This window comes from Papio anubis, chromosome X (assembly GCF_008728515.1).
Source record: "Papio anubis isolate 15944 chromosome X, Panubis1.0, whole genome shotgun sequence".
Taxonomy (NCBI): Eukaryota; Metazoa; Chordata; class Mammalia; order Primates; family Cercopithecidae; genus Papio; species Papio anubis.
This window is the reverse complement of record NC_044996.1, coordinates 81,804,299-81,829,558: the sequence shown is the minus strand read 5'-3', so window position 1 is coordinate 81,829,558 and position 25,260 is coordinate 81,804,299. Positions and strand designations below refer to the sequence as shown.

General features: G+C 37.5%; 1 protein-coding gene and 1 pseudogene across 5 annotated transcripts in view; one reads left to right on the top strand and one right to left on the bottom strand.

Annotated features, from left to right (window-relative positions):
- The window catches only part of LOC100997351 (ectodysplasin-A), a 430,782-nt gene that overhangs the window by 317,371 nt on the left and 88,151 nt on the right, over nucleotides 1-25,260 (top strand). For all 4 annotated transcript variants that reach the window (XM_021932914.2, XM_021932913.2, XM_021932912.2 and 1 more), the window contains exon 2: nucleotides 23,672-23,777. In XM_021932914.2, the coding sequence (XP_021788606.1) occupies nucleotides 23,672-23,777 (106 nt within the window). The remainder of the gene's footprint in view (nucleotides 1-23,671; nucleotides 23,778-25,260) is intronic.
- Nucleotides 4,557-6,053, bottom strand: LOC100997934 (annotated as a pseudogene). Its single transcript, XR_163343.5, has one exon. The product of XR_163343.5 is annotated as a CCR4-NOT transcription complex subunit 7 pseudogene (transcript).

Sequence of the window (25,260 nt, the reverse complement as noted above, 5' to 3'; positions counted from 1 at the left end):
TCCATTGTTCTCTCTAAAAGAACCCGTATTTGCTGATCAAGGTGATCAAACCATTCCAATTCTTGTTCCGTAACTATTAATGTTTTCCTCTCTGGAAGCTTTTAGGATCTTTTCTACATCTTTGCTGTTCTGAAATGTCATAATTGAGGGTTGACAAACTGGTTTAGTACCCCAGATGAGCCTGCAACTCAATAAGCCTCACCTATGTAAAATAGAGCCATTATTATACTGGGGACCTCTAAATTCCAGATGGTAGAGATCTTTGTTTTAGAACATGAATGCCCACATTAGTTACCTCAATTAGACAATTTATTCAATCTCTTTAGAGAATAACCTTCTGATTTTTCTTTGCCTTGGGGAATCAATGCCTGAATACCTGCTTAGTTCTATATGCAAGTGGAGAAAATGATTAATATACAGATTTCAATGAATTTACATCATATTTCGTGTCACCCTCTGCTACTTGGCATTTCCAATTTCAAACTTTCTGTGATCCTACAAGCTGTAAGCCCTCTGTCATTTTATCTGTCTTTATCAGCCAGCCTATTGAATTTCTGTCTATCAAGAAGTGTTGCATTTCCACTGACTCCCTCTACTATTTGAAATATTTCATTATATCTTTTTATTGTTTAATGTCATTTTTAAAATTTTTTATTTTTTTTAATTTTTGTGAATACATAGTAGGTATATATTTGTAAAGTTACCACGAGATACTTTGATACACAGGCACACAATGCGTAATAATCACATCAAAGGTAAATGCGGCAGTAACCATCATGCAAGCACTTATCCTTTCTTTGTATTGCAAACGTCAGTTATACTCTTGGTTTTTTAAAATGTATATAATATTTTAAAATGTACCAATAATAAAATGTACAATAAATGATTGTTGACTATAGTCACCTTGTTTTGCTATCAAAATACGAGATCTTATTCATTCTAACTATATTTTCCAGCTTGCTAATAATCCTCACCATTACTACCCTTGCCAGCCTCTGATAACCATCATTCTACTCTACACATCCCATGAGTTCAATTGTCTTAATTGTTGGCTCCCACAAATATGTGAGAATATATGAAGTTTGTCTTTCTCTGGTGCTACTTTCTAACATGTGACCTCCATTTCCTCCATGTTGTTGCAAATGAAGCCAATTATCTCATTCTTTTATGGATAAATAGTACTGCATTGTGTATCGTACCATATCTTCCAAACATTCATCTGTTGATAGAAACTTGGGTTGCTTCCAAATCTTGGCTATTGTGAATACTGCCACAATAATCATGGAACAGATATCTCTTTTGATATACTGATGTCGCTTCTTTTGAGTATTTACCTAGCGATATCATGCTTTTGGGTATATACCTAGCGGTAGGATTCTTGGGGTCATATAGTGTGGCAGTTCTATTTTAGTTTTTTGAGGAACCTCAAACTGAACCTCCACAATTAGTTATTATAATTTACATTCCCACCAACAGTGTACAAGGGTTCCCTGTTCTCCCACATCCTCATAAGCATTTATTGCCCATCTTTTTTTTTTTTTAATAAGAAAACATTTTTAAAGCCTTTATTTACAAAGCTTTAAAACAAATAATACCCTCTGTTTGCAAATGTTGTTTAAAAGGACCACCCAGTTACAGCACAACAATATCATGAATAAAGAATGTACAAAGGGAGACAAATCAATGTGATAACATTTGAATTGCTAATATTATTGATTGAAGTATAGGTAATACACATTCTAACTTGTAGTCCATCATTTCAGGGTAAGTTAATGGTTACGAAAAGTCTTCTACATCCTACACATGCTGGTCACAGTCCACGCGTGTTCTGCATGGTGAAATATTTCACAGTCTCTTTGTCAATATATATAAAATAGATTGCAGATATACACAAAAATAAACAAGCATTACCTCCTCAGGTAATTTTATTAGCTCTCTATATATATTCTCAAGCATCAAAATATTGTATACTTGATTGAAGAAGATTTGTTCAGAAAATATTTTTATCCTTTATGTACTCATATATATGAGTACATAATCTCATATATACATATATATGGATTTTTGTTTGTTTTGTACCACATCTCTTCATTACTTACATTTTAGCCTTAACTATGAACTCAATTTTTAACTTCTAATTTAATTTGGTACAAAATACCTAAAGACTTATTTATCTTTAGTTTTAAAAAAATCAATTTATTATAACCAACAAATTAAGAGCATAAATGAAATATGGCTACAAAATGAAAAAAAAAAAACAAGAGTAAGCAGTGATAGAATAAAAATAAGCAGATCAAAAGGGAAGTGTGCTATCATACAAAAATTAACTGTAGCTTCAACATCTTAGTGCCAGTTTCCTGGCAGATAGTAAATATCAATCACAAGGGATTTTTCCTGAAGGATACAAGACTGGTTTGAAAATTCTTCCAGTCTGTAGGTTGCCTGTTCACTCTGAAGTGGTAGTTTCTTTGCTTATTGCGAAGCTCTTTAGTTTAATGAGATCCCATTTGTCGTTTTGGCTTTTTGCTGCCGTTGCTTTTGGTGTTTTAGACATGAAGTCTTTGCGCTACCTATGTCCTGAATGGTACTACCTAGGTTTTCCTGTAGGATTTTTATGGTAGGTCTAACATTTGATCTCTAATCCATCTTGAATTAATTTTAGGTATAAGGAATAAGGAAAGAGTTGGTTCAGCTTTTCTACTTATGGCTAGCCAATTTTCAGCACCATTTATTAAATAGGGAATCCTTTCCCCATTTCTTGTTTCTCTCTCCAGGTTTGTCAAAGATCAGATGGCTGTAGATGTGGTATTATTTCACGGGACTCTGTTCTGTTCCATTGGTCTATATCTCTGTTTGGTACCAGTACCATGTACTGTTTTGGTTACTGTAGCCTTGTAGTATAGTTTGAAGTCAGGTAGCGTGATGCCTCAGCTTTGTTCTTTTTGACTTAGGATTGTCTTGGAATCACGGTCTTTTGGTTCCATATGAACTTTAAAAGCAGTTTTCCATTCTGTGAAGAAACTCATTGGTAGCTTGATGGGGATGGCGTGAATCTATAAATTACCTTTAGCAGTATGGCCATTTTCCACGATATTGATTCTTCCTATCATGAGCATGGTATGTTCTTCCATTTGTTGTTTTGTGTCCTCTTACCTTCCAGTGAGCAGTGGTTTGTAGTTCTCCTTGAAGAGGTCCTTTACATCCCTTAGAAGTTGGATTCTAGGTATTTGATTCTCTTTGGCATTTGTGAATGGAAGTTCATTCATGAGGTGGCTCTCTGTTTATTATTACTAGTGTATACAAAGAATGCTTGTGATTTTGCACATTAATTTTGTATCTGAGACTTTGCTGAAGTTGCTTAATAAAGCTTAAGGAGATTTGGGCAGAGACGTGGGGAGAAAAAATTTTTTGCAATCTACTCATCTGACAAAGGGCTAATATCAGAACCTACAAAAGAACTCAAAACAAATTTACAAAAGAAAAAACAAACAACCCCATCAAAGAGAAGTGGGCAAAAGGATATGAATAGACATTTCTCAAAAGAAGACATTCATACAGCCAACAGACACATGAAAAATGCTCATCATCACTGGCCCATCAAATGGAAATCAAAACCACAATGAGATACCATCTCACACCAGTTAGAATAGCGATCATTAAAAAGTCAGGGAAACAACAGGTGCTGGAGAGGATGTGGAGAAATAGGAACACTTTTACACTGTTGAGGTGGGATTGTAAACTAGTTCAACCATTATGGAAAACAGTATGGTTCCTCAGGATCCTAGAACTAGATGTACCATATATTGTAAATCATTACTGGGGATATACCCAAAAGTTATAGAAATTATGCTGCTATAAAGACACATGCACGTATGTTTATTGCAGCACTATTCTAATAGCAAAGACTTGGAATCCTTAAATGTCAATGGTGACAGATTGGATTAGAAAATGTGGCACATATACACCATGGAATACTATGCAGCCATAAAAAGGATGAGTTTGTCTCCTTTGTGGGGACTTGTAGATGCAGCTGGGAATCCATACATTCTTAACAACTATCACAAGAACAGAAAACCAAACACCATGTTCATGAACAGGTGGGAACTGAACAATGAATCACTTGGACTCGGGGAAGGGGAACATCACACAGCGGGGGCTCATGCAGAAGGAGGGGAGGGGAGAGGGATTGCACTGGGGATTACTCACCTGATGTAAATGGCGAGTTGATGGGTGCAGCACCAGCAAGGCACAAGTATACATATGTAACAAACCTGCCGTTATGCACATGTACTACAACTTACAGTATAATAATAATAAATAAATTTTAAAAAAAATAAATAAAAATAAAAAGTATTGTATAGTAAATACAAAAAAAAATAAATAAAAATAAAGATATTCATAAAAAATAGTAACAAAAAAAAAAAAAAAAGAAAATTCTTCAGTCATAGAGCAGCTTACACATGCCAATTAGAAACTGACAGACACTAGATGTGCTTGGAAGATTAAACACTACGTACAGAAACAGCAGTTACTAAGCTCCTCAGTAGTTTCTTGTCTTTTTTTTTTTTTTTTTTTTTAGTTTCACTGAATTGACAGTTTGCACAATGAATGTGCTATATTCTGTGGGTCAAAACCGAGTAAATGCTGTGTAAAGTTGGCAGATGGTCATTTTTCCAGCTAAGATCAAGTAAAACCAAAATTTCTGATAAAACAGAGGTTTCGAGTCAGAATCACTCTCCAAAGTACAAAATTGATGGTCCACATTCTCAAATAGCTAAAACTCCTGTAGAATGGAAGGGAGAGACACGAAACAGAGAAATAAATTACAGTCAGTGCTAGTTAATTTAGGAAAAGGGAAAAATAAACCAAACTCCCAAGTAGGTAAAGTTTATCAAAATATTCAGTGATGTAGCTTTCTCCACTCTCTGTCGCACACACTTGCTAACAAGTATATTAAATTAAGGCCAAATTTAACCTGAATGTGTTTTTTGTTTGTTTGTTTGTTTGTTTGTTTTTTGATCTGAGATAGGAACAATCATACTTAGTACTGAAAGGCAGACAATAAAATGGGCCATGAAAGGGTGGGGGGAGGTACTGTCTATTTTTCAAGGGATTCAACCAGAGATAAAACCTATATACAAGCATGTGTGTAGCTCGAAATAAAATAAAAATAAAAGGACTATTTCACGTCATGACTGCTTGTTGGCTTCTTCTTCATATGCATTCCCTGTGCCATTCTGTACATAGGGTGATGAATCAGAACCAAGGCCATACATACATGACCACAATATTTGTCATCATCAATATGACCTTCAAAGAACATTTCTCTCATTTTGAAAAAGGCCATTCCTGTGAGCAATGAATTAGATCCTGCCTGATGTTGTGGTCCTATCTATTCCAGTTTTAACTGTTCTGCCACCTCCTGTAATCCATCTTTGAGATTTTTGCAGCTCTTCATGAGGTACTTCACATCATAAATGGCAGGTAAAAACAATGGAAGGATCTCAAAGAAGTCAAGTTCTTCTTCAGGCAAGTTAGAGTTGGTCAGGATTTTGATTAAATAGCCAAAGTTGTAACTGCTATGAAATGACAACCATTTGACCCCTTCACAGAGGACCACTCCTGAAGTCATAAGAAGTTCTACAAAGTACTGGGTCTCAATTCCTTCCTCATCATGTTTTTTAAACCGGATACCACGTGTTGTTAGTAGCTCTATAGAGTCCTGGGCATACATGTCCTCCGTCAAATTAAATTTAAAATTAAACTGCCAAGTTGAAGTTCCTGGAGGGTATTCTCCTTGCTCATTCATAAATGTCAGTCCTAGCTGAATTATCTTTAGCAAGTCTACATTACACCGCAATAGTTGGTATTGATAGTCAGCATTGCTCCTGAATTCCCCAATGGGTCTTGCAACCACACCTGGAAACTCAAGTGTCCATAGCAATGTAATTATATTTTTGGATAACTTGACAAATTTTCTTCATCTCTTCATCCACGTTGCAAGCCCAAACTTCACAAATTCTTTGGCTATAATCCACAGTTGCTGCTGGCATAGTGAGGGCACAAGGGAGTATAGATGCCAAGCATCAAAATGTTATACTTGATTGAAGATTCGTTTCAGAAAATATTTTATCCTTTATTTATGTACTTGTGTCACTGAGCTTGCGCTCCTCCTCTTCCCCTCGCCATAGAGACAGTACCCAGCGGCAGTGGCAGTGGTGGGTACCCCATAGACACCTCTCGCCCAGCAAGGGGGAAAGGTGAGCAGGAGCTGCGCCGCACCATGCTGCGCCGTCGCTTTTCACACTGTCCATCTTTTGAATAAAAGTTAAAATGGATAAAGGCCATTTTCGCTGGGGTGAGATGATATCTCATTGTAGTTTCAATTTGCATTTCTCTGATGATCGATGATGTTGAGTACCTTTTAATATGCTTCTCTGCCATTTGTATGTCTTCTTTTGAGAAATGTCTATTCAGATCTTTTGCTCATTTTAAAATCAAATTATTAGATTTTTTTTCCTATAGAGTGGTTTGAGCTCCTTATATATTCTGGTTATTAATCTCTGTCAGATGAGAACTTTGCAAATACTTTTTCCCATTCTGTGGGTTATCTCTTAATTTTGTGGATTGTTTCCTTTGCTATGTAGAAACTTTTTAATTTGATATGCTCCCATTTGTCCATTTTTGCTTTGGTTGCCTGTGCTTGTGGGATATTAAATTTTTGCCCAGTCCAATTTCCTGGAGTTCCCTCAATTTTTTTCTATTAGTGTCATAGTTTGAGGTCCTAGATTTAAGTCTTTAATCCATTTTAATTTTATCTTTGTGTACAGTGAGAGATAGGGGTCTAGTTTCATTCTTTTGCAAATGGATATCTAGTTTTCCCAGCACCATTTACTGAAGAGATTGTCTTTTCCAAATGTATGTTCCTGGAACCTTTGTCAAACATGAGTTCACTGTAGATGTATGGATTTATTCCAGGGTTCTGTATTCTGTTCCATTAGTCTGTGTCTCTTTTAATGCCAGTACCATGCTGTTTGGGTTGCTATAGCTCTGTATTACAATTTGAAATCAGGTAATGTGATTCCTACAGTTTTGTTCTTTTTGCTCAGGATAGCTTTGGCTATTCTGGGTCTTTTGTGGTTCCATATACATTTTAGAATTTTTTTTATTTCCATGAAGAATGTCATTGATATTTTGATAGGGATTGCATTGAATCAGTAGATAGAGGTACTATGAATATTTAACAGTATTGGTTTTTCTAATCCATGAACATAGAATATCTTTTCCACTTTTTGTGTGTCCTCTTCAATTTCTTACATCAGCGTTTTATAGTTTTCATTGTAGAGATCTTTCACTTCTTTAGTTAAGTTTATTCCTAGGTATTTTATTGTATTTGTGGCTGTTGTAAATGGAATTACTTTCTTAATTTCTTTTTCAGATTGTTTGCTGTTGAAATATAGAAATGCTATGTTGATTTTTTTTATCCTGCAATGTTACTGAACTTGTTTATCAGTTCTAATCGTTTTTTTGGTGGAGTCTTTAGTTTTTTCCATATATAAGATCATTTTATCTACAAATAAAGATAATTCAACTTTATCCTTTCCAATTTGCGTGCCCTTTATATCTTTCTGTCATCCAATTGCACTAGCCAGGACTTCCAGTACTGTCTTGAATAACAGTGGTGAAAATGGGCATCTTTGTCTTATTCTAGATCTTGGAGGAAAGGCTTTCAGTTTTTCCCTATTGAGTATGATACTAACTGTGGGTCTGTTATATGTGACTTTTATTGTATTGAGGTATGTTCCTTCTAAACCCAGTTTGTTGAGAGTTTTTATGATGAACAGATGTTGAATTTTATCAAACTCTTTTTTCAGCATCAGTTGAAATGATCATATCATTTTTGTCCTTCGTTCTGTTGATATGATGTATCACATTGATTGACTTGCATATGTTGAGCCATCCTTGCATTCCTGGGATAAATGCCACCTGGTCACAGTGAGTGATCTTTTCAATGTGTTGTTGAATTCAGTTTGCTAGTATTTTGTTGAGGGTTTTTGTATCAATGTTTATCAGGGATATTGGCTTGTAGTTTTCTTTTTTTTTTTTTTTTTTTTGATGTTTTTGTCTGGTTTTGGTATCAGGGTAATACTGGCCTTATAGAATGAGTTTGGAAGTACTCCCTCATTCTCTGTTTTTTGGATAGTTTGAGAAGGATTGATATTAGTTCTTTTTTAAATGTTTGATAAAATTGAGCACTGAAGCAATTGGGTCCCAGGCTTTTCTTTGCTGGGAGATGTTTTATTACAACTTAAATCTCATTATTTGTTATTAGTCTGTTCAGGTGATGGATTTCATCATGGTTCAATCTTGGTAAGTTGTATGTGTCTAGGAATTTACTCATTTCTTCTAGATTTTTCAATGTATTGGCATACAGTTGCTCATAATAGCCTATAATGATCTTTTGTATTTCTTCAGTGTCAGTTATAATGTCTCCTTTTTCATCTCTAATTTTATTACTTTAGGTTTTCTCTCTTTTTGTAGTTAGTTGGGCTAAAGGTTTGTTGATTTTGTTTTGTTTATCTTTTGACAAAAAACTTTTCATTTTATTGATCTTTTGTATTTTTATTTCAAATTTCTACTCTGGCCATCTTTTCTTCTACTAATTTTGAGTTTGCTTTGCTCTTGCATTTCTGGTTCTTTTTTAACTTTTGTGAGTACATAGTAGGTGTATATATTTGTGAGTTACATGAGGTTTTTTGATACAGGCATGCAGTACATATTAATCACATCATGGTAAATGGGGTATCCATTTCCTCAAACATTTATCCTTTATGTTACAAACAATACCATTATGCTATTTTAGTTAGTTTTCAATGTGCAATTAAGTGCAATTCTAGTTCTTTAAGATACACCATTAGGTTGTTCATTTGAAATTTTTCTAGTTTTTTATTGTAGGCGCTTATTGTTATAAACTTTCCTCTTAGTACTGCTTTCACTGTATTCCATAGGTTTTTGTATGTTGTATTTCCATTTTCATTTGCTTCAAGAAATTTTTTAATTTCCTTCTTAATTTCTTCATCGGCCCACTGGTCATTCAGGAGTATATTGTTTAATTTCCATGTGTTTGTATAGTTTCCAAAATTCCTCGTTATTGGTTTCTAGTTTTATTCCATCGTGGTCAGGGAAGATACTTGATATTATTTCAAGTTTTTGAATATTTTAAGACTTCTCTTGTGTCCTAACATATGGTCTATCCTTGAGAATGATCCATGTGCTGAGAAGAAGAGTATATACTTTGCAACCATTGGATGAAATGTTCTGTGAATATCTATTAGGTCCATTTGGTCTATAGTGCAGATTAAGTCTGATGTTTCTTTGTTGATTTTCTGTCTGGATGATCTATCCAATGCTGAAAGAGAAGTGTTGAAGTCTCCAGCTATTACTGTCTTGGGGTCCATCTCTCTCTTTAGCTCTAATAATATTTGTTTTATATATCTGGGTCCTCCAGAGTTGGGTGCATATATATATTTAAAATTGTTATATCTTCTTGTTGAATTGACCCCTTTATCATTATATAATGACCTTCTTTGTCTCTTTTTATAGCTTTTGTCTTGAAATATATTTTGTCTGCTATAAGTATAGCTATTCCTGCTAATTTTTTTGTTTCCATTGGCATGGAATGTCTTTTTCCATCCCTTTATTTTCAGTCTATGTGTGTCTTTATACATGAAGTGTGTTTCTTGTAGGCAACAGATTATTGGGTCTTGATTTTTTATCTACTCAGCCACTCTATGTTTTTTTATGTTATTATTGATAAGTAAAGACTTACTCCTGCCATTTTATTACTTGTTTTATATTTTTGTGGTCTTCTCTTCCTTCTTTCCTTTCTTCCTGTCGTCCTTCTAGTGAAGGTGATTTTCTCTGATGGTATGATTTAATTTCTTGATTTTGATTTTTTGTGTATCTGTTGTATTTTTTTACTTAAGATTACCATTTATGCTTGCAAATAATATCTTATAACCATTTATTTTAAACTGATGACAACAATGATTACATATACAAACAAACTAACAAGCAAAGAGAAAACTAATAGAAACTCTACACTTTAACTTCATCCCCCCACTTTAAAACCTTCTTTTCTATTTATATCTTATTTTATTGTCTATGTCTTGAAAAGTTGCTGTACTTATTATTTTTTATTGGTTCTTCATTTAGTCTTTATACTTAGGATAAGAGTCATTCGCACACCAGAGTTACAATGTTATAATATTCTGTGTTTTCCTGTGTACTTACTATTACCAGTGAGTTTCGTATGTGCAGGTGGTTATTTATTACTTATTAATGTTCTTTTCTTTCTGATCGAAGTACTCCCTTTAGCATTTTTTGTAGGACAGGCCTTGTGTTGAAATCCCTCACTTTTGTTTGTCTGGGAAAGTCTTTATTTCTCCTTCACGTTTGAAGGAGATCTTCACTGAATATAGTATTCTAGGGTAAAAGGTGTTTTTTTTTCCTTCAGCACTTTGAATATGTCATGCCACTCTCTTCTAGTCTGTAGGGTTTCCACTGAGAAGTCTGTTGCCAGATGTATAGAGCTCCATTGTTATGTTATTCGTTTTTTTTCTCTTGCTGCTTTCAGGATCCTTTCTTTATCCTTCACCTTTGGGAGTTTGATAATTAAATGCTATGAGGTAGTCTTTTTTGGGTTAAATCTGCTTGGTATTCTATAACCTTCTTATACTTGAATATGGATATCTTTCTCCAGGTTTGGGACATTCTCTGTTATCCCTTTGAAGAAAGTTTCTACCCTGATCTCTCTCTATCTCTTCTTTAAGGCAAATAACTCTTGTATTTGCCCTTTTGAGGCTATTTTCTAGATCCTGTAGGCATGCTTCATTTTTTGTATTCTTTTTTCTTTTGTCTCCTCTGACTGTGTATTTTCAAGTAGCCTGTCTTCAGGCTTACTAATTTTTGCTTCTGCTTGATCAATTCTGCTAGTAAGAGACTCTGATGCATTCTTCAGTATGCCAATTGCATTTTTCAGCTCCAGAATTTCTTCTTTATTCTTTTTGTTTCAATCTCTTTGTTAAATTTATCTGATAGGATTCTAAATTTCTTCTCTGTGTTAGCTTGGATTTCATTGAGCTTCCTCAAAACAGCTATGTTGAATTCTCTGAGAAGTCACATATCTCTTTTTCTCCAGGATTGGTCACCAATGCCTTATTTAGTTCATTTGGTAAGGTCTTGATGCTTGTGGATATTCATCAATGTCTGGGCATCGAACAGTTAGGTATTGACTAGTCTCCGCAGTCTAGGTTTATTTGTACCCATCCTTCTTGGGAGAGCTTTCCAGGTATTTGAAGGGACTTGAGTGTTGTGATCTAAGTCTTTGGTCACTGCAGCTTTAGGGCCACCCCAAGCCCAATAATGCTGTGGCTCTTGCAGACTCATAGAGGTACCACCTAGATGGTCATGGGTAAGATCTGGGAGAATTCCCTAAATCACCATACAGAGACTCTTGCTCTCTTCCCTTACTTTCCCCCAAACAGAGTCTCTGTCTCTATGCTGAGCTGTCTGAGGCTAGGAGAGGGGTGACACAAGCACCACTGTGGTCACCACCACCTGGACTGTGCTGGATCAGACCCAAAGCCAGGATAGCACTGAGTCTCACCCCAGGCTGTGGTGACCACTGCCTGGCTACTGCCTATGTTCACTCAAGGCCCAAGGGCTCTACAATCAGCAGGTGGCAAATCTAGCCAAGCTTATGATATTCCCTTCAGGGTGGCAAGTCTCCCTGGCCCCAGACAGGTCCAAGGATGCCATCCAGGAGCCAGGACATGGAGTCAGGAAGCATAGGAACCTACTTGGTGCTCTATTCTACTGTGGCTGAGCTGACACCCAAAGTGCAAGACAAAGCCCTTCACACTCTTCCTTCCCCTTTCCTCAAGCAGAAGAGTCTCTCCCTGTGGCTACCACTGCCTCAGGCCCATGGCGAGTACTGCCTGGCTATTGCCAGTGTTCACTCAAGGCCCAAGGGTCTTTAGTCAGCTTGTGGTGAATGCTGCCAGGCCTGGGACTCTTCCTTCAGGGCAGTGGGCTCCCCTCTGGCCCAGGACAGGTCCAGAAATGCCATCCAAGAGCCAAGGCCTAGAATTTGGGACCCCAAGAGCCCACTTGGTGCTCTACCCCACTGTGGCTGAGCTAGGACCTAAGCTGTAAAACAAAGTCCCTTTTACTCTTCCCTCTCCTTTTGTCAAGCAAGAGGATTCTCTCATAGCCACCACAGTTGGGAATGTACTGGGCCACACCTGAAGCCAGCACAGCTGAATCTCACACAAGGCCTGTGGTGAGTACTGCCTGGCTACCACTGCTGGTTTTTCAGGGGCCAAAGGCTCTTCAGTCAGCAGGTGATGGATTCTGTCAGGACTGGATCCTTCCCTTCATTGCAGCAGGTTCCCTTCTGACCCAGGGTGTGTTTAGAAATGTCATCCAGGAGCCAGGGCCTGGAACAGGAGCCTTAGGACTCTGCCTGGTACCCTATTCTACTGTGTCTGAGCTGGCATCCAACTTTCAAGACAAAGTCCTCTTTATTCTCCCCTCGCCTCTCCTCAAGAAAAGGGAAGGAATCTCTCCTGGAGTTCTGAGCTGCACTGCTTTTGGTTGAGGGAGGGGTGATGCAAGCACTCCCTTGGCCACCCCAGCTGATACATCACTAGATTGCATGCATTCCAAGCCACTGTCTCCAAACCCAGCACAGCACTAGGACTTGCCAAGGAATTGTTGTCCTTGCAGCCTAGACTGCCTTTCAAGTTTATTTAGAACCCCAAAGCACTTTAGCCTGCAGTGTTAGGGCTTGCCAGAACTTGGGTTCCAACCACTGGGATGGACAGTTCTCCTCTGGCTAGCACTGGTCTAATGTTCCTTCGGTGGTTGCCAGCTGAGTTCTGCCCCAGGTTGCTTTTCGCTGTGACAGGGCAGCACTGAGTTTCAATGCAAAGTCACAGTCACTGTGCTCTCCCTCCCCAAAGTGCAGATTCTCTCTGTGCTTCATGGCCACTGTCGGGGGATGGGTGAGAGGTAGCATAGGTGGCTTAAGACTGTCTTTCCTACCCTTTTCAGTGCCTCTTTCCTTAATATGATATTAAAACTAGGTACCATGATCACTCATCTGATTTTTGGTTCTTATTTAGATGCTTTTTTATATGGATATTTGTTCAGTTTGGTGTTCCTGCAAGGGGGGATGATCACTGAAGGCTTTCATTTGGCCATCTTGCTCCACCTCCTCCACCTCTGTTTGTTTAATGTCATTTTAATGGGATCTTGGGAGAGAGAGGGGCTAAAACTGTTTGGTTAGTCAGTTACCTTGATGCAGATGACTATATACTTGTTAAATTTTAAAGTTTATGGAGTTTCTGTGGATTTTTTGGAAAATATTTGTAATTAGGAGCAATCAGGTATGAACTGGACAAACCTACATTGTTTATCCATTTATAGAAATCAGGGGATTCATTAGAGTTAAAGCTCTGTGAAAGAGATTAGTACAAAGCATTGAAATCTAATTCTCCATTGCTCCATGGAAAGATATCGTTAGTCCCTAATACTAACAATCAATGAATATGCATAAAATTGACTCTAATGAATAGGGTATTTTGCTATACTTCATTTCATTTGTTTATATTTTATCCTAATTTCTTTTTGAGTGGGTTGCTCCATTGAGATACTATACAAAATATTCATGAGACAACACTTAACATACTTTCTTCACTCACTTTCATGGTCACAAGCAAGAGTCAGGAATTTTCCTCTAAGAAAATGACATTTCCATAGACACCCTAATGCTGGATTCCAGTCAGTAGCCATATTGAAAAAAATTGTCTCTCAAGACATTTGTCTCTCAGTTTTACAGCCACTGAAATACTATTGGCCTGCCATGATGTCACATAATGAATTATTTTGTATTTATCCGAAGGGAGGCCCTGGAACACACTTGGACACGTGAGGCACTAAAATGCCAAGCTAACAGAGAACAGCATCGCAGCTTTGGATTTGTCTAATCTCACAGTGGTCTTGCTGGTCTCGTAGTTTTCTTACCAGTCCTTTTATGCCCTTGGTGATTCTAGTGTTATAGTCTTTAAAATCCTGAATTTGTGTCCCAGGCCCTTTACTGTTTTTCCCAATTCTCAGGTTTGTTTCAGGCATTTATTACAGACTAAATCCTTGCTGATTAACCTGCCTGCCCCTAAGATACCTGTATCTTAAACTTTTCTTTGAATTCAATCTGCTGTGCTTATAGCCTATCCTTCTTGACCTTTTCCTCTGAAGTTACTTACTGATCTCTGAGATTCACTTTCTATACTCACATTCCTGTGAGCCAGTCCTGGATTAATGATCCACTGGCCACATATCTGCGTTCATATCCTTGTTATCTACCCAAGCCCATGAGTCTATTTGGACCATTGTTTCTAGTCTTTCTTTCATTATCTTAGCCCTAGTTATAACAGTTGAACTCTAGTCTACAATGTATTTCAATATCAATGTAAACTGAATATCACTCATCATTCCTTAAAATTTTTCCCACTACTTAATTTTTTTATAATATTTGGAACATTTTTGCCTTCTCAGAATCAATAGTCATCTGTTTCTTAATTTGCTTCTTACTTGTATCCTATTCCCCTCCCCCAAGTTCTGACTGTTGCAACTCTCTTTTCACTAACTACCTCACTTTTATCCTTCCTTCATATTTATCTTGAATGTTGTAGTCAGATGTGGCTTAGGGGTAGTTTATGTGGTTTAAGTCTCCATTGGCAGCAGAATGGATTTCGTAGAATGCTATTAATAGTGAAATTTTGGACAAGGAGAAAAAAAAATCCTAGTTTAAATGTATTTCTCAGGCAATGTCATTTTAGTCATAAACGCTACTCTAACTTGTGCTAATCCAACTTCATAAAGGTAAACTACAACATCATTATCAAATGTTTAAGAGCCATTTAACAATTCACAATTAAGAGGTTGTGTTTGAGCTAATGTTTTCTGAATCCAGAGCTCATTTAATTTATAAACTCACAACTGATTGCCTTTAGTGATTTCCAGGTACTGCAAGTGAAAGAGTATGGTTTTCTCTTTATATGCCAAAGCACCTTTCACTTTAGAAGTACGAGGAATTACAAAATAAATAAGCACACACTTCCAAGGGAAGGCAGTGTCATCCAGTATATATAGTTGCCCTTCCTTTTATTCAAAGATGTCACTACTGATCTCATCCACTCTCATGTGGAGCAAAGACTAAATCTTCAACCAAAAGTCCTTTCTATATGACATACATACAAACCATTTTTTAATTTGTGTCTGCAGCTGCTACTTGTAGAGCCTGTCACTGTATGTATTTCTGTGTTTGACTTGTGGTCAGCTGAAAGCCTTTGCTCAAAAAGTTCAAAGAATCCATATTGTTGCATTCTAAGCTGGTCTCTGCTGCTGTTTTCCCCAGCAGCCCACAGCTATGTTAATGTTATTTGGAGCTATTCTTGAATTCATCCTTTAGAGTATTTCTTATGCCACGCCTGCTTGTGGTTATGCCATAAAGCTCACCATGCCAAAGATGCTTGGGTTTCCTTCTGCCATTGTATCTCTACACATGTCAGCAAGGAACAGTGATTTAATGCTGATAGACCAGCTGACTTCCAGAATCTCAGTAGTAGTCATCCCCTCTTACCATTTTACATTAAGCATGACTCTGACTCTGACAATAAAACAGTTCACCAAGTAGATGTGATATCTGTGGTGGGTGTACATTTCAAAGTCATACAAAAGCTGGACCCAACTTATATTTTCCATTGATGAGGATCAATTCAGTAAGCTTTTAGTTTTTCAACTTGTTCTGGATGTTAGAAATCAAGCTAAACCTAGGAAACAAAAAGTCAGGGCAGGGGTACATTTTCCCCCTTTGCATTAATAGTTATATGTTTCTAATAACTCATCTTTCTCCTTGATGTACATCTTAAATAGATTTCACCCTGTCCAGAGGACAAGTACACACTGGTTCTGGGCCCACAAATATACCTGCCATTGAGGAGCTTACTACCTATGGGGGAAGAAAAATTACAATTAAGATATATAAGGCATTATTTGATAAATGTGAGGCGATCTGTTCTGCCCCAAATGGGATCTAAGAAAAGCCAGAGATTGAACTGGTCTGTAGTACAATTTCACAGTGGTGCCATTCCATGGTAATCTTCCCAAGTAAAAATAGTTTTTTATTTTCCTTTCTACTTTGTAGTTACTTGCATTGTTGGGCAGTGATTTTTAAGTCAAACTGCCTAGGAAGCAAAATTCAGTGACTGCTTTTAGCTCTATGTGATGAAAAAATGTTGGTTGTGTTTTGATTCCACATTTAGCCTTACTCCATAATTTCAGTCATCCTCTGACATATCTACAAGACATGCCAATCCCTGGCACTCACATCAGAGATGTCCAAGATGCCAGTTTCATTTGGCATTTGGCCTGATTGCTGCCACCTCCACCCCCACCCCACTGGTGACAGCTCCCATGGGATGCTGTGATCAATGTTGAATGTCCTTGTTTGCTTACTCCCAGGAGTTGGCACACTCTGTTCAGCAACTAGCACATACTGTGCTTCTGTTGTTGTCACACTGTTTTTGAATCCTTACTACCTCCTATTGTGTAGTGCTATCACTGCTACAAAAAACCAAAAAATTATTTGTATGTTGTTTGTCTATATATATTAAAAATAGTTTCTAGTTCAGTGCCTTCCATATGGTAAGTACTCAATGTTTATTCAGACACCACCACCCTGAATGACCTTCTCTAGACCTTTTGTTGATAATCAAAGCATGTCGAGTTAAGGGTTCTTATGATTAAAAGTGCGTTCAATGCCATCTTTTGTAATCATTTTATATCTATGACATATCCATCATGGATATGTACCAATGAGGCAACCCTATTTCACTCATTGGTGCCAGGATGCTCATATCTTGCAATAGTGAAATCAGAGGTTTTGTTGAATGTTTCAGGGCATAAATCGTTTAATTTATTTGAAGGTCCCAGCTGATTGCTCATGGCTGATGATAGCGATAGCAGTGCTTGCAATAAGAAACATAGATTTTATATTCAACAACATTGAAAGAGAAATCTGATTCACTGATTTTACAGAGCCTGGTATGTACCTGCCTTCTCTTGAGGCACATGAAGTACCAATTTCATAAATACATTAACTCTGGGAATGATAGAAGAAAAGGTGAAAAACACTAGCTGTGCAATACCCCTATTTTACCCAGAAGAAAACAAAGGACTTTGTTTTTTCAGCCTAAAGGTAATGAACTGATAAATGAACAAGACAGCTGTTTCTCCAAGTTTAGTTAAAAGACTGGGTGCATCAGAATCCCCTAGTGAGCAAGTTGAAAAGTCAGATTCTAGGGTTCCACCTCAGACTGACTCTAAATTTGGGAAGGGAAAGGCCTAGGATTCTGCATTTGACACTCATGCCTAGTGATTCTGATGTACACTGAAGTTTGAGAACCACTGACCTATAGGATTCTCAGTCTTAGGATCCCTTTGATTTGATTCCTGCCAGTAGTGTATTGAATCCTTAGTGTACCTCTTCATGATGGATCTCAAAAACTAGGCTCAATTAGAGTAAAATATATATATATATTGGCTTTAGGGAATGAATTGGTGATAGTCTGCTCTCTGGTTTAAGTATGTCCCCTCCGAAATGTAGGTGTTGCCAATGTGGTGGTATTAAGAGGTGAGGCCTTTAAGAGCCAATTAGGTCATTATGGCTCCTACCTTGAGAATGGGATTAAGGTCGTTTTAAAAGAGGCTTTATGCAGTATTCAGCTCTCTCGCCCTTCTGCCTTCCATCATGTTCCTCCCCTCTGGAGGATGCAGCAACAGGATGCCATCTTGGAAGCAGAGAGTAGCCCCCACTTCATAATCAAACCTGTTGGCACCTTGATCTTGGAATTTCTAGCTCCTAGAACTGTGAGAAAATAAATTTCTCTTCTTTATAAGATACCGAATCTCAGGTATTTTGTTATAACAACATGAACAAAGACAATCTAATTATTCTTTCAACAGAGTGAGATTTATTAGGCCCTATTATGTGCCAGGCCCAAGGCTAGGCACTAGCTATACAAAAATGTCTGTGTGATCCCTTCCCTAAAGAGGCTTATGAGTAATTTTCTGTGAATTATCTAGTAAAATCAAGGACATTAGCCATGAAATAGAAAATGAATTAAATTTATTCTATGTCATGGTACCAAAAAAGTACCACATAATTTTGCGGGTTTACATATATATAAAAAATATGTTTGTAGAAGTGTCTGGGAGTCACTAGCAATAATGGATGTATCTCTCATGTCTCACTGTTAATGAATTGTTTCCAGCTGAGATCCCTGTAATCTGCAGGTGCTGTTTACAATGTAATTTTACCATAGGAAACAAGGGTGTAATCACTTAATAAAGTGTAAAGAATTAGATTTTTTTTTCGCCTTGAGCAAAATGCCTGGCTGTGGCCAACATTCCTGATGCTTCCTCCCTTGTGCAATAGGAAAGCAATATTCTAAAAGTGAAGACTGTTTTGTTCATATCCTGCAACTTGCCTCTGGAGGCTATGCTGATGAATGCAAAACTCAAACTAGAATTTCAGACATTTTGTGTGAGCAGCCACTGATTTTCGTCTTTACCATTATACAGAGGATAGTTTTCCCTTCTACCTCTGAGATGCAAAAAAGGGCCCTGCGAATAGGGACTCTCTCATTTTAAGCAGTGTTTTTGTGTTGTTTTCTTCTGGTTTTTATTGAAAAAATAGAAACTACGTGTATTAGTCTGTTTCATTCTGCTGATAAAGACATACCTAAGACTGGGCAATTTAAAAAAGAAAGAAGTTTAATTGGACTTACAGTTCCACGTGGCTGGGGAAGCCTCACAATCATGGGGGAACGCAAGGAAGAGCAAGTTATGTCCTACGTGGATGGCAGCAGGCAAAGAGAGAGAGCTTGTGCAGGGGAAGTCCTCTTTTTAAAGCCATCAGATCTCACGAAACTTATTCACTAATTACAAGAACGGCAGGGAAAGACTTGCTACCATGATTCAGTTCCCTCCCACCAGGTCCCTCCCATAACACATGGGAATTAATAATGAGATCTTAGTGGGGACACAGCCAAACCATGTAACTATGTTCAAAGCATTTTCGTATACAGGCAGGCAGTTCTCTTCTAATGAACACTTGATTTATGAATGTCCCATATTCATCAACAACCTCTCTTGAGGGACTTTGAACTACTCTTCCTACTCATGGAAGGTGGAGTTGTTTCTGCTGTCTGCAGAAGTTTGTTTCTCCCTCAGCCCTCCTCTTCTGGGGGCTTGAGTTCTCACAAGCTCCTATTAGAACCTTAGAACAGTTAATACAAGAGTATCTTTTCCTACTGCCACCACTAGGACATAGGAAGGTGCTAGGGCCCCTGCCAGAACTCCCATAGGAGCTGAGCCCATGAGGGAGCACAACAAGTATGAGGGAATCTCTGGACTTATAGTTGGTAATGGCGGGGAGGTTCTTCATTTGCATTTCAAAAATCTCTTTTCCTAGAAATAGCATTATGCTTAATAACCTACTCTTATAGAACTTGTGTATGATAGATTCACCTATCTAGACCAGAGCCAGAAATCAAGTAGTAAACAAATGGCTTCTAAGCCACTAGAAAATATGCATCTTACTTATTGGAAAAGCCATTGAAAACCACACTCATTGCCTGTTTATTCTGTTTGTACATGAGTCTAATTAGTTTTAACTAAATGTCAAGCCTATAGCAAGTTATAAGTAGCAAATCTGAAGGGACTGGACAAGATGTTACAGGTAGGTAAAGTGAAATCTGATAGTTGAAGGCAAGGTAAAGGATAAAATAACATTAAAAATAAGTTTAAGCACTCAAAAACCAAGCACAATGAAACAGTACTTCACATCCACCAGAATGGGGGATATACTGACAGTACCAATTGTTGGTGAAGATGCAGAGCACTGGGACCCTTATATGTTGTTGGTGAGCATTTAAAATGGTACAGTCACTCTGGAAAATAGTTTGGCAGTTTCTTACAATACCATGTAACCCAGAGGTTCTACTCCTAGGTGTTTACCCAAGAAACATGAAAACATAGGTCTACACAAAGACTTGTACATCAATGTTCATATGAGCTTTATTTATAATAGCCCCAAACTAGAAACAACCCAAATGTCTATCAATGGGAGAATTCATAGAAAAAAATGTGATAGAGCCATACAGTGAAATACTGCTACTCAGCACTAAAAAGGAATGAACTAGTGATACACGCAACAACATGAATGAATCTCACTAACAGTATGTTGAATGAAAATTCATATTCATACATATGAAAAGTTATAATGGATGATTCTAATCTAGAACAGGAAAGATTAAGCTATTGTGATAGAAATCAGAACAGTAGTTGTCTCAGGGTCGGAGGCACTGGAGAATGACCAAAGGGCACAAGGAAAAATTTTAGGGGGTGATGGAAATCTTGATTTATCTTGATTTGGGTGGTAGTTACAAAAGCGTGTCCATTTGTCAAATCTCTTCAACCTGTATGCTTAAAATTTGTGCATTTTATTGGATGTAAATTATATATCAAATTTTTATAAGGCACAAAAATTTCAGAAGGGAAAAAATCCTTCAGAAGATCCCCCTGCTGCAGGATCTAAGTCTAAATTCCTCAACATGATAATCTGGCTCTTACTTAATACTCCTTGACTTATTTCTCACCATTCCCTCTCCTTATTCCACTTATTCTAAGCTACTTATAGTTCCAAAAATTGTTATTCTTTCTTTTTCCTCTGAACCTTTAAGCACAGTGCTCCTTTTTCCTGGAATTCCTTTTCCATTTTCCATTTATCACTAAATCCTTGACATCCTTTAGGACTCACAGAGGTAGCACACCTCCTCCAAGACGACTTGTTCACTTTCAGTTTGTGTTAGATACTTCCCCTCTTGCTCCCATAGAAGTTAAAGCTCCTCTCCATGAAAGCATGTATTGCTCTATCATGTAATTGTAATATTAAAAAACCCTCAAAACCATAGTGGACTGAGGTCATTTAACATACAGGCAAATAGTCCTCCACATATTCAGTCAGCCCTGAATTAAATCACATATTATAAACTTATTTCTTTTTTATTGCATTATACTAGGCCCTATCATATACTTTAATATTCACAAACACTGAAGTAAATATTATTATTACTGGGGTCTTTGGGGGGGTTTATTAGTTTTTATTTTAAGTTCAGGGGTACATGTGCAAGATGTACAAGTTTGTTACATAGGTAAATGTGTATCCTGGGCATTTATTATACAAATTATTTCATCACCCAGGTATTAAGCCTAGTATCCATTTGTTATTTTTCCTGATCCTCTCCATCCTCCCACTTTCCACCCTCCAATAGGCTCCAGTGCGTGTTGTCCCCACCATGTGTCCATGTGTTCCCATCATTTAGCTCCCACTTATAAGTGAAAACATGCCATATTTGGTTTTCTGTTCCTGCATTAGTTTGCTAAGGATAATGGCCTCCAGCTCCATCCATGTCCCTGCAAAGGACATGATCTTGTTCTTTTTTAATGGCTGCATAGCTGAAGTAAGTTTCAGCACTCAAAATTATTAAGAAAACTCTTCTATCCAGGATGACTTGTAGAGTTGCAAATGATTGAGATTTTATTATAAACAGCAATAAAATCTGTTGGTTTTATACTATTATTAGTACATTAGCTTATTTATATTGTGAGTTAAGTAACTTTCTGTGGGCTTATCGGGAAAACTAGCCAAACTTTATTATGTTGATTTTATGAGAAAATGCATTTTTACATTCCACTTAAGTGGCTCAAAAATACTACTCAGTTGAACCATGTGAAATTGTTGATTGATGTTCAACCATTTTTGAGAAAAATGGCAGTTTATTTTGAAATGCAATCCTGTTGACAAGATGGAAATTACCTACACATTGATTTATTAATTTTATATTTAATACATTCATGTATCCTTCAAGATGCTAATCCTACACCTTAAGGATATTGGGTAAATCACAGAATTTTGAAGAAAGTTTGTGTAGAATATTAGGACTTTCTTGGGTCCAACCCATTTTTTTCCACTTAATCAGAGATGGAGCAGACATGAGGACTCTGGAATTGTTTATTTTTTGAACTGATAATAGAATGCAAATGCAGATTCATTTGTTCTTTTTCAGGCCCCAAATTAACCATTCTATTTTGAAGATTAAGTTTAACAATAATAGTAGTAGCAAACATTTATTAAGTGCATACTACATGCTAAGTACTGTTCTAACTCTACAACTGTTTTATCTGCAAAGTACTATTATTATCCCTATTTACCGATGAGGAAACTAAAGCTTCAGTAATTTGTTCAAGGTTATACAGCTAGTAAGTGGCAGAGTTGGCATTAGAATCACTCAATCCTACTACCGTGTTTACTGTTTACCTGAAGCACATGGTTTTACCACAATAAAGCACCCATGCTAAAAGATTATGATTCAATTCAGCAAGTATATATTTAAGCTATGATCATTAGTGAAACCAGACTCATTCACATATGAAACATATTATATTATTATAAGAGACCATTATAAGACAGTAGAGGACCAGGTACCAAAATTAGTTTTATAGACCACAAGTGCTGTAGGAATCTCAGAAGAGGAGAAAATAATTGTGTGCTTTGTCATGACTTAACTCCCAGAGCATTGACATGGTACCTCAGTATTGGATGCACAGCATTTTGGGAACAAACCAAAATTACATCATAAATAGGAATGCGGCAAAATCATGAATGTGTAATAATGAAGTCCAATGGGGAGTAGCAAACTCAAGGTTTTCTTTCTTTCTTTCTCTTTCTTTCTCTTTCTCTTTCTTTCTCTCTTTCTCTCTTTCTTTCTCTCTTTCTCTCTTTCTCTCTCTCTCTCTCTTTCTTTTCTTTCTTTTTTTTGACAGAGTTTTGCTCTTGTTGCCCAGGCTGGAGTGCAGTGGTGCGACCTCAGCTCACTGCAACCTCCGCCTCCCGGGTTCAGGTGATTCTCCTGCCTCAGCCTCCCCAATAACTGGGATTACAGGCACCCCCCACCACACCCAGCTAATTTTGTATTTTTAGTAGAGATGGGGTTTCACCATGTTGGTCAGGCTGGTTTCAAACTCCTGACCTCAGGTGATCCGACCACCTTGGCCTTCAAAAGTGCTGGGATTACAGGCATGAGCCACTGCTCCTAGCCAAATTCAAGGTTTGCTGTTCAATTTTCTGTTCAACTCAAATTCTGAGCAGGCATCCTCAGTATGTGTGGGAAGTTAGAAGTTTGTGGCTGGGCTCTCTGAATCCCAGAAATATATGAAGAAATGGGACCTGATGGATTACTTATTAGATATTCAGGGTGGAAGAAACAGGATTCAGAAATTAACCAAAATTTCATGCCTACATGATTAGAATAATAATGGTATCAAAAATAAAATGGTTTGTACAGTGGAGGGGAAGATGGGCTCAGGCTTTAGATACATCAAACTTAAGGTACAGGTAGACTGTCTATGGAAAGCTGGTTTTTTATGTTGGCTATGACTGAGTGGGGTCAACCTTTGACTAATGTACTTGTAATTTTTACAGATGGCCCTATTGAATTTCTTCTTCCCTGATGAAAGGCCATACTCTGAAGAAGAAAGTAGGCGTGTTCGCCGCAATAAAAGAAGCAAAAGCAATGAAGGAGCAGATGGTAAGTCTATTCAGCTGATCCTTTATCATTTCTGAATTATCTGTTAGTAAAAGTATCCTTTTAAGAACTACCTTCTCCGTAGGGCACAGTGACTCTTGCCTGTAATCCTAGCACTTTGGGAGGCCAGGGGGGCGAATCACTTGAGGTGAGGAATTCAAAACCAGCCTGACCAACATGGTGAACCCTGTATCTACTAAAAATACAAGAAAAAAATTAGCTGGGCCTGGCTCCAGCTACTTGGGAGGCTGAGGAAGGAGAATCGCTTGACACTGGGAGGTAGAGGTTGCAGTGAGCTGAGATTGCGCCACTGCACTCCAACCTGGGTGGCAGAGTGAGACTCCATCTCAAAAAAAAAAAAAAAAAAAAAAAACCTACCTTTTCAAGTGTGCTTTATGATCTTATATACTCTCCATAGACCCAAGATCATAGACTATTTCTGAAGCCTAACCTAACAATCAGTTCTTTAACATAGAACTAAGTATACAAGGATCCTCCCTCCTCCAACTCCAGATACCTTCAGTCCTTTCTCAGTATGTCTGAGAGCCAATGGTAGCATTTGTATCTCTCAAGATCACCCTCTAAGGACCTCATCTCTCCCGGAGATGTCCTACACCTATTACGGTCACCAGGAGGATTTGGTCCTATTCTTGGAATTGACAGTGTTGTACCCTGCTAGCACTTACATGATGTGCTAATTCCAATGATAATTTTATCAATGTTGGTATCCACTACCATGCCCAAATCTGAACTAGACCTTCTAGAACTAGTTTATAAGTTTCTTGTGGGCAGAGATTTCATTTCTCTTTGTATAATCCTAGAATCTAGCCTACTATCTGGAACATTGTTGGTGTTTGTTATGTAAGTTGATGATGTTGACTGCCCCTTCAGCTAGGCAGTGATGTATCAATGGAAACCATCCCTGTTCTGGGTGTAATAGCTTTGAATTAACTAGCAATGAATTCTGTGGGGCATAAGAAAATGTTGAACTAGCTCCTGGGCAGGGTCTTTGAATTGCTCTGATATTTCAGCATCACTCTGTCAGTTGACATAATGCTACCCCTTTGGGCACAGGGGTTTGTAGAATACATAGCTCTGGGCTGCTGCAAAGGCATCTGGATTCAAAGACAGTATGTGTCTGGCTACATCTGCCAATAATATGTGTCTGGAGGGTTACAAAGCAATATGACTTTATACAGATGAAAATGAAATTTTTAAACTGACATTTGTTGATGTGAGTAAGGGCCAATGACGGAATCAGTTTTAGAAGGTAGGAGCTATTAAAGAGATGGAGCCAGGACTTTGTCAGTAGGGGCAAGAAGAAGTATAAATGGCTGAAATCTGAGAAAGAGCTCAGAACAAGGACCCCATAATAATACAAAAAGAAAAAAAGAGTCAGAGCAGTAAGATAGGGTTTTCTAGTCAGTGGAGATGGCAACAGCATTGAGCCTTTGAATGGAGAACTGGACCACTGGGACCATTCTCT